The sequence below is a fragment of the Scyliorhinus canicula genome, chromosome 16 (assembly GCF_902713615.1).
Source record: "Scyliorhinus canicula chromosome 16, sScyCan1.1, whole genome shotgun sequence".
Taxonomy (NCBI): domain Eukaryota; kingdom Metazoa; phylum Chordata; class Chondrichthyes; order Carcharhiniformes; family Scyliorhinidae; genus Scyliorhinus; species Scyliorhinus canicula.
The window spans coordinates 17,579,026-17,589,522 of record NC_052161.1 but is presented as its reverse complement, the minus strand read 5'-3'; the positions used below and the strand labels follow the sequence as shown (position 1 = coordinate 17,589,522).

Genomic DNA, 10,497 nt, shown 5'->3' with positions numbered 1-10,497 from the left:
ACGCCGCTTATCAGGGCCCGCAGAATCGGTGAATTGGCACCAGTCCTGATTTCTTGCAGGAACATGGATTCTCCGCCCCGCGCCAGCCATGATTTCGGCGCGAGGGTGCAGAGAATCCAGCCCCGTATCTCCACCAGAGGAACACAGGTGTTTGGAATGTTGTGAAGTTAGGGGAGGTTACGGAGATAAGCAGGTCCAAGTCTAAGGAGAGATTCGAACATCGAATTTTAAATTTGAGGTGTTGTTGAACTGGGAGCTACTATAAGTCAGTGAACATAGGCCATGGGTGAATGAGAAGAACTCTTGTTTTATATTATATGAGCAAACGTCGCTGTGATATCTAGTACAGTCAAATAAGCTGTTGGCACTCGCTAAGTAGCCCCACATGTGAAGAATGATCATTCGGTGACAGAGAGCTTCTGCGACCTGTGGAACTTAATCCAGCACCAACCAATGTCTTCAGGCGAAGGTGGAGAAGAAAATGGCCTTGTGAGTCTCAGCAATAAAACTATCAGGGTGGCCCGGTGGCGCAGTGGTTAGCACTGCTATCTCACGGCGGCGAGGTCCCAGGTTCGGTCCCGGCTCTGGATCACTGTCCGTGTGGAGTTTGCACATTCTCCCCATGTCTGCGTGGGTTTCACCCCCACAATCCAAAGATGTGCAGGGTATTCAGTCACAGTCACAAGCATTACCCATTACATTTTAAGAGTCAACACTTCCCTCAACGTTTTTGCTGGTCCCCATCCCTGCTGTGGTCCCATCTCTGTTGGCCACAATAAATTGCCCCTTAATTGGAAAAGAAAAATTGAATATTCTAAATTTTTTAAAGAAAGTAAGAAAACGATCAATGTAAATTTTCAATAAATATTTTATTAAATTCATATCTGTTTGCCAGACACGATTTTCTCAATAGTCACGTTTTCTAAATAGTGCTTCTAATAAATTATACAGAATTGAAAAAAAACTTATTTTAATTATCTGCTCTTGAATCAAGCAATATGTTATTGAGGCATAAATTAATTACCCATGTGAAATGGTCCAAGTAAAATTCTTTCATCAAACCAGTACATTTGATCATGACCGCAGTGACAATTGAAAACAAGAAACTCCCTGAATATAATTTGCCTGGTCAATGAAAAATGAAGATGTCTTTCTGAAGTACCGCATCAATTGAAAGGTTCATCTCTCCCTCACACTCTATTTTTTTCTGTCGGTCCTTCCTTGGCCTGGTGTGGTACTTAGGCTTCACATTCTGGAACGTAACCTTAAGAACCAGGCTTTGATTCCATTGGTTATTTGATATTAGAGACTCTGAAGCTTAATCTTAACTGGCTTTTTCAGGATGGATTAGGTTTTTTAGTTTCAAACTGCGGCATGATCCCAACTTCCTCCTCTGTTCCAGGAGTTCGGACCTTTTCACCTTCCGTCAGGCTTTCTTCAGCTAACTGCGACAGGTATTTCTGCAACAAAATGAAATGTCTTTCATAAATAAATATGGACTTGCAAAAAGACTTAAGATTCAACCTCTGCAAGCATGGTGCAAATTACAAAACTAATCATAATTAGGTCTTGCAAATTACTTTTTTTTAAAAATAATTTTTATTGAAATTGTTTTGAAAAATATATATCAACAAAACAATACAATAATAACAATAATAATAATAAACACACCCCCCCCCGGCACCCGTAACAACGCATATAACAAACCCCCCACCCCCCCCAACCCCAATAAACAACAGAATAAATTAACAATAAGCAAAGTAACTTAAACACTATCCCCCTAAACCTCCCCCCCCTTTTCCCCCCTCCCTTCCCCCCCTCCTCCCCGGGTTGCTGCTGCTGCTGACCTAGTACCTTATCGTTGAGCCAGAAAGTTGAGGAAAAGCTGCCACCTCCTAAAGAACCCTTGTATCGACCCCCTCAGGGCGAACTTGACCCTTTCCAACTTAATGAATCCCGCCATGTCATTAATCCAGGTCTCCACACACGGAGATCTCGCATCTTTCCACTGCAGCAAGATCCTCCGTCGGGCTACTAGGGACGCAAAGGCCAAGACATCACCCTCTTTCGCCTCCTGTACTCCCGGCTCCACCCCAACCCCAAATATCGCGAGTCCCCAGCCTGGCTTGACCCTGGATCCCACCACCCTCGACACCGTCCCCGCCACCCCCTTCCAGAACTCCTCCAGTGCCGGGCATGCCCAGAACATATGGGCATGGTTCGCTGGACTCCCCGAACACCTGACGCACCTGTCTTCGCCCCCAAAGAACCTACTCATCCTAGATCCGGACATGTGGGCCCGGTGCAGCACCTTGAACTGGATGAGACTAAGCCTCGCACATGAAGAGGAGGAGTTCACCCTCTCCAGGGCGTCCGCCCATGTCCCCTCCTCAATCTGCTCCCCCAGCTCCACCGCCCACTTAGCCTTCAGCTCCTCTACCGACGCCTCCCCCACCTCCTGCATTACCTGATAGATGTCAGACACCTTCCCATCCCCGACCCACACCCCCGAAAGCACCCTATCCCTTACCCCCCGCGGGGGCAGCAAAGGGAACCCCTCCACCTGTTGCCTAGCAAACGCCTTGACCTGAAGGTACCTGAACGTATTCCCCGGGGGGAGCTCAAACTTCTCCAGTTCACCAAGGCTCGCGAACCTCCCGTCAATAAACAGGTCTCCCAACTTCCTAATGCCCGCCCTGTGCCACCCCAGGAACCTGCCATCCATGTTCCCTGGGACAAACCGGTGGTTCCCCCGCAGCGGGGCCTCCACCGAGCCCCCCACTTCCCCCCTGTGTCGCCTCCACTGCCCCCAAATTTTGAGGGGGCCGCCACCACCGGGCTTGTGGTGTAACTCGTTGGAGAGAGCGGCAACGGAGCCGTTACCAGTTCCTTCAGGCTCGTGCCTCCACAGGACGCCATCTCCATCCTTTTCCATGCTTCCCCCTCCCCCTCCATTACCCACTTGTGTACCATCGAGACATTAGCCGCCCAATAGTACCCAGAGAGGTTGGGCAGCGCCAGCCCCCGTCTATCCCTGCCCCGCTCCAAAAAGACCCTCCTTACCCTCGGAGTCCCGTGCGCCCAAACAAATCCCAGAATGCTGCTGTTCACCCTCCTAAAAAAGGCCCTCGGAACGGAAATGGGGAGGCACTGAAACAAAAACAAAAACCTCGGGAGCACCGTCATTTTAACGGACTGTACTCTACACGCCAACGACAGCATGTCCCACCTTTTAAATTCCTCCTCCATCTGCTCCACCAACGTAGTAAAATTGAGCTTGTGCAGAGTCCCACAGCTCCTAGCCACCTGAACCCCCAGGTACCTAAAACTCCTCACTGCCCTCTTTAGCGGGAGCCTACCAATCCCCTCCTCCTGATATCCCGGGTGCACGACAAACAGCTCACTCTTGCCCAGGTTCAATTTATACCCCGAGAAACTCCCGAACTCAGCAAGAATCTCCATCACCTCAGGCATTCCCCCCACCGGGTCTGCTACATACAACAGCAAGTCGTCCGCATACAGCGACACTCGGTGCTCCTCCCCCCCCTCGCATCAAACCCCTCCACCTCCTCGACTCCCTGAGAGCCATGGCAAGAGGCTCTATTGCCAGCGCAAAAAGCAAGGGGGACAGGGGGCACCCCTGCCTCGTCCCACGGTGGAGCCTGAAGTACTCGGACCTCCTCCCATTTGTCGCTACACTCGCCATCGGGGCCTCGTACAGCAACCTCACCCATTTAATAAACCTCACCCCAAATCCGAACCTTTCCAACACCTCCCACAAGTAACCCCACTCAACCCTGTCAAAGGCCTTCTCCGCATCCAATGTCACCACAATCTCCGCCTCTCCTTCTGCTGCAGGCATCTTTATCACATTTAGCAGCCTTCGCACGTTAGTGTTCAGCTGCCTCCCCTTCACAAAACCCGTCTGATCTTCATGTATCGCCCCGGCACACAGTCCTCTATTCTAGTGGCCAAGATCTTCGCCAGCAACTTGGCGTCTACATTGAGCAGTGAAATCGGCCTGTATGAACCGCACTGCAAGGGGTCCTTATCACGCTTCAGGATCAGGGAGATTAGTGCCCGAGACATAGTCGTGGGCAGAACACCCCCCTCCCATGCCTCGTTAAAGGTCCTAACCAACAGGGGGCCCAGCAGGTCCGCATATTTCTTATAAAATTCAACCGGGAACCCATCTGGTCCCGGCGCGTTCCCCGACTGCATGTGGCCAATCCCACTGACCAGCTCCTCCAACTCGATCGGCGCCCCCAGTCCTTCCACCTGCTCCTCCTGCACCCTTGGAAATCGGAGCCTGTCCAAAAAATTCTCCATTCCCCCTCCCACCGCCGGCGGCTCCGACCGGTACAGTTCCCTATAGAAGTCCCTAAAGACCTCATTGACCTCTGCCCCCTGCCGCACCACATTCCCATCTCTATCCTTCACTCCACCAATCTCTCTAGCCACGTCCCGCTTACGCAGCTGGTGCGCCAGCATCCTGCTCGCCTTCTCTCCATACTCATAGACCGCTCCCTGCGCCTTCCTCCACTGTGTCTCTGCCTTTCTGGTGGTCAATAAATCAAACTTGGCCTGTAAGCTACGCCGTTCCCCCAGCAATCCCTCCTCCGGGGCCTCCGCGTACCTCCTATCCACACTCAACAGCTCCTCCACCAGTCTCTCCCTCTCCCTCCTCTCCCCACTCTCCCTATGGGCTCGGATGGAGATCAGCTCCCCCCTAATCACTGCCTTCAGAACCTCCCACACCATCCCCACCTGGACCTCCCCAGTATCATTGACCTCGAGGTACCTCTCGATACATCCCCAAACTCTCCTACACACCTCCTCATCAGCCAACAACCCCACATCCAGACGCCAAAGCGGGCGCTGGTCCCGCGCCTCCCCCATCTCCAGATCCACCCAATGCGGAGCATGGTCCGAAATCGCAATAGCCGAATACTCGACCTCCTCCACCCTCGGGACCAGTCCCCTGCTCAGAACAAAGAAATCAATGCAGGAATAAACCCTGTGCACATGGGAGAAAAAGGAGTACTCCCGAGCCCTCGGCCTCCCGAACCTCCAGGGATCCACTCCTCCCATCTGGTCCATAAACCTCCTCAATACCTTGGCCGCCGCTGGCCTCTGCCTGTCCTTGAACTAGAACGATCCAGTAGGGGATCCAGCACCGTATTGAAGTCCCCCCCCATGATCAAGCCTCCCACCTCCAGGCCAGAAATGCGGCCCAACATACGCCTCGTGAAACCAGCATCATCCCAATTTGGGGCGTACACATTAACCAACACCAACCTCTCCCCCTGCAGCTTACCGCTCAGGTCTTGCAAATTACTGACTACATCATTTTAAATTAATTCCCATGTCATAATATGGGTTCTTCGTGTTGCGGTAGAAGTGGTTCATTGTTGAGATCTTGAGACTTGTGTGCATTAACATGAAGACATTTATTGGTGGGCAGCACGGCAGCATAGTGGTTAGCACAATGGCTTCACAGTGCCAGGGTCCCAGGTTCGATTCCCTGCTGGGTCACTGTCTGTACGGAGTCTGCACATTCTCCCCATGTCTGCGTGGGTTTCCTCCGGTGCTCCGGTTTCCTCCCACAGTCCAAAGATGTGCAGGGGTTTGTGGATTGGCCATGCTAAATTGCCCTTAGTGTCCAAAAAAGGTAAGGTAAGGTCGGGATAGGGTGGAAGTGTGGGGATAGGATGGAGGTGTGGGCTTAGGTAGGGTGCTCTTTCCAAGGGCTGCTGCAGACTTGATGGGCCGAATGGACTCCTTCTGCACTGTAAATTCTGTGATTCTGTGATAGGCTTTAACTATTTACAGTTCCAAGGTATGGTCACTCATGGTGGTCCTCCACACTGCAAGTTAGCTGCTTACAGATCTCTCACCATGTGACTGAATACATCACACGGGGGTTACGACCTTTCAGTCTCATGTTAACCCTTGCTCTGCCAAGCACCTTACAGTTATAATGCGTGCAGTAACATGTCATCACATCCCAGACATTTGAAATTCTGATTGGCAATAGCTTTGTCATTAGAAGATAATATTGAAAAACTTTAAGTATCTATCTTGAACATTTATGTGGCATTCCTATCTCCTCTGTTGTGTCATGAGCATCACCACTGCCTACTCTTTGAACTTGTCAAACCATCCAGAGAGAGATGATAAAAGGTAGTGACAAAATAGACATAGAGCAGATGTTTCCTCTTGTGGGGCAATCTAGAACGAGAGGCCATTGTGTTAGGGTAAGGGGCAGCAGATTTAACACCGAGTTGAGGAACATAGAACATACAGTGCAGAAGGAGGCCATTCTGCCCATCGAGTCTGCACCGGCCCACTTAAGCCTTCACTTCCACCCTATCCCTGTCACCCAATAACCCCTCCTAACCTTTTTGGTCACTAATTTATCATGGTCAATCCACCTAACCTGCATGTCTTTAGACTATGGGAGGAAACCAGAGCACCCGGAGGAAACCCACACAAACACAGGGAGAACGTGCAGACTCCGCACAGACAGTGACCCAACGGGGAATCGAACCTGGGACCCTGGCGCTATGAAGCCACAGTGCTATCCACTTGTGCTACTGTGCTGCCCGTAAGGAGGAGAAATCACTTCTCTCAAAGGATCCACTATCCCAGAGTGCAGTGGATGCCAGGAAACTGAGTAAAGGAGGAGATAGACAGGTTTTTAATTAGTAATGGGTTGAAGGATTATGGAGAATGGGCAGGAAAGAGGAGTTGAGGCTGAGGGGAGATCAACCGTGATCGTATTGAATGGCAGAGCGAGATCGAGGGGCTGCAATGCCGACTCCTGCTCCTAGTTCTCATGTTTTTATGTGAAACAATGTACAGTATCCTAATTTTGGAAATTAAATTTAAAGTATATTTTAAGGATTTTAAAAAGGAGGAAGGACTTCCACTTATGCAGCACCTTTTACCAGTCGTGGATGTCCTGAAGCACTTTACAGCCGTCGATTTACTTTTGAAGTCTAATCACTGATGTAATATAAGACATTTTCATTTGGCCATACACTTTAAAAAGTGGACTTGTTGCTCAAGCTTGCAGTCCAGCACTATTAGACTGATTTCTAAAACAGTATAGATTGCTGTAGGTTACCACAGCTCAGCAAAAGCATTGGCATCAATCCTACACTGGAAAGTAGAATGTCTGGCATGGTGCAAATCCTTTACACATCTTCTGGGAAGGTCTTTTTCCTCCCTCAATGTTTCCCACATGATATGGCACCAGCACAACGCTGGTTGATCACCTTGATGTCAAACTGCATTTTGTGGATTTGGCTGGTGATTTCACAGCCCTTCTCTCTGGGAAGGTCACCACAACTATATTGATAAATGCCATACAGCACCCTAAAATATTTCTGTCTGTATAGTACAGGACTTACATAGAACTCCTTTACTGAGACAATACAATATCCTAGAAACTAGTCTTTCTAATAAAATAGGAAACAAAAGAATAACCGTGAGTAAATCAACAATGAGAATAAAGGGCATCATGTGATGTGAGCACGGGAGCGGTTGCGTTTTGCGAGCTCTGCTCCTGCTCATCCTTTAATGTTTTATCCTGGTGCACATTTCGTATTTGCTTTCTTTTGGGTTACATAGCTTGCACTATGTCCCTAGAGGTTCCTGATTGGTGTCTGCAAGAAAAGCCAAGATAAATAGTAATTGTTTGTTCATGGCGGTCGGAATGGGCGGGGTGGGCACCAGCTTGTAGTGGCTAAGCGGACTCTCACTTCGGCAGTGCTGCATGCATCCGGGTGATGGCCGCCATTCAATATATTGTCCTGGATGAAAATCTTGGCTCTGTGGTGCATGAGGTCAGAGCTCACTTTGAGGAATTGCAGGGTACCACTGGGAGATTAGTGAAGGTTCATGAGGGAGACCTTGCACTCGAAAGAGCATTTTCCCTGGCGAGGGCCCGCCTTTGTGCCTTCAAGATCTTGCTGCATGATGTGTCGTATATCCTGACGGGTTCGAGAGGAAGGGGCCGGGCAAAGTATGTTTGTGGGCTCGGCCCCTGGCGAGGGGTGAGAGGCGAATTCCCGATTGAGTTCGAAAATTGGCTCCCATGTTTTGGTAATTTTGTTTTGGAGGCTGGGTGTATCAGATGCACAACAAATCCGATCTTCGAGGCCAGGAGCTGGTAGGTCCACGAATCGCTGGTCCTACTCTTGATGCTTGTTGTGAGAGGTTGGAGATGGCCAAGGGGGTCGGGCCATTCCCCTTCCCGGCCAGGGCCTAGGCTTTGGACCTCTTAGTCGTCAGAGGGATGGCAGGATGGAAGTGATGGTGCCTTGTATTTCGATAGTTGGAATCTTTGAGAGATCCTGAAGATTGCTCGCTGATCCTGGCTCATCCTTTATCTTCACGTGTAATGTGGATGGTGTCTTTATTCTGCAACCTACCCTGCAATCCTTCTATAATCCTGGACATTACTCCATTGTGATTGTTGATTATTTAATATTTAAGGTTATCTTTTCTCCTGCAAGGGAGGGCAGGATGTGAGTGTGAGGCCGTTGAACAAAACCATACTGAGTCGATTATGTGAAGTGTGATCTGTGCATAGTTTTACTCCTTTTTTGTTATTGTGTCTTGTTACCCTTGTGGTTGTGGTAGGGAGTACTCTGTTCTTATTACCCCGCTGTCTTGTTTATAAGGGTGAGTGGAGCCAGAGTAGATGAAGGATGGTTGGTTGGCATTGGTAGGGTTAGTTCAGTCCTCACTGTGATTGAGGCCACGTCGGGTTTTTTTTGGATTCACGTGTTATTTGTTTTCTTAATTTTGAGGTATTTGAATTCAAGAATCTGTGCCGATATCCTTTGATGGTTTGGGAAATTATATTAGTCTGGGGAGATATTTTGAGCTACCAGAACACTACGATTTAATACAGGGGAAAGCTGAGGAGATACAGGCTAATTGTGGTCGGGGTGGTGGGTAGGGGATTGCTCTTGGTATCCTTTCTGTGATGGTGGTCATTCTGAGTCAGTTCGGGTGTCTCTTCCCTGGGGGGGGGGCTTCTTTCTTTCTCACTTCATCTGGGTAATCCTGGGCAGCACGGTAGCATTGTGGATAGCACAATTGCTTCACAGCTCCAGGGTCCCAGGTTCGATTCCCGGCTTGGGTCACTGTCTGTACGGAGTCTGCACATCCTCCCCGTGTGTGCGTGGGTTTCCTCCGGGTGCTCCGGTTTCCTCCCACAGTCCAAAGATGTGCAGGTTAGGTGGACTGGCCATGGTAAATTGCCCTTAGTGTCCAAAATTGCCCTTAGTGTTGGGTGGGGTTACTGGGTTATGGGGATAGGGTGGAGGTGTTGACCTCGGGTAGGGTGCTCTTTCCAAGAGCCGGTGCAGACTCGATGGGCCGAGTGGCCTCCTTCTGCACTGTAAATTCTATGATAATTCTATGATAATCTGGCTGGATTCTGTGGTTTGGGGGAACCTTCCTCCGGTTGTACTGGGGAGGAGGGAATCGGCACTCACTCCGAGGACGCTCAGTTGTTGGGGATCTTAACATTTCTTCTTCTTTTTGAGTGGGGTCCCCCCTCCCCGATTTGGGGCTGGAGTGATCATCCTTCTTTTCTGAGTATTAATGGGGCCGGTGCATGGTCCTGGATGGGGTAGGAAAGATACGGGTTTGGCTGGGGGGGGGGGGGGCAGATATTTGGGGTGTGTTGGAGGCCCTGGGGGTAGAGTTTCCTGGTGTGTCGGGATGCGCTGCTCGAGGCCATGTCTGGCGCTGTGGCTAGTATCGTGTTGCCTCTGGGGGGTTTGGCTGTCCCTTTCGAGGGTGCTTATTGGGGGCATCCTGGGCGGTGAAGTTTTGCTTTTGTTGGTGCACAGAAGTCTGGTGATGAACCAAGTTCTATGCTTGGTAGATATCCTGGTGTTCCCCGGGGGTGGGAGACCTTTTTGGTTGATTGGGAGATCTATTCTCTTCCTTCATTGGCATGCACCTTTTCTTGAGAGGCTCTGAAGGTTGCGTCATAATCCTAACATGTTGCTGCTGGTCCTCTCTATATAATAGTGCGGACTGATGTTGGTTCCAACATCGTATATTTTCTTTATTTTCGTAAGGGTGGGTATGAAGAATCCGTGCTTGGCTCCTACATGGGTACTGATGGGTCTGGTATGCGAGTAGAAGAGGCTTTGGTGGGTTGTTGGTGCCTTTTGGTGCTGCTGGAGATGGGGGAAGATGTATGTTGGTGTACACCCACACATGCCATGGAAGATTTATCAATATTTCTTGTAGTAATTGGGGGCTGACGTGACGTGGGAGGGTGTGCACCATTTTGCCATGTTTTTCATGGCCTAATCCTGTTTCACCCTTGGTTTTTGGTGGGCATTATGAGTGCCTATCTATGTCTGTTGATTGTATCAAGCCAGTGGTGGTGATGTTCTCCTTTCTCTCTCCCTACTCATGTATGCTGAGCGTTCTTTTCTCTTGATCTTTGCTTATGGCGATGTA

The 10,497-nt window shown here is 49.8% G+C and overlaps 1 protein-coding gene across 2 annotated transcripts in view; it reads right to left on the bottom strand.

The window, feature by feature from the left end:
• Positions 1 to 921: 921 nt before the first annotated feature.
• Positions 922 to 10,497, bottom strand: part of rbm20 (RNA binding motif protein 20) — a 248,752-nt gene continuing 239,176 nt past the window's right edge. Inside the window, exon 14 of one of the 2 annotated variants that reach the window (XM_038773624.1) lies at positions 922 to 1,460. In XM_038773624.1, the coding sequence (XP_038629552.1) occupies positions 1,338 to 1,460 (123 nt within the window). In that variant the 3' untranslated portion in view covers positions 922 to 1,337. The remainder of the gene's footprint in view (positions 1,461 to 10,497) is intronic. The other variant, XM_038773625.1, reaches the window with a different exon arrangement.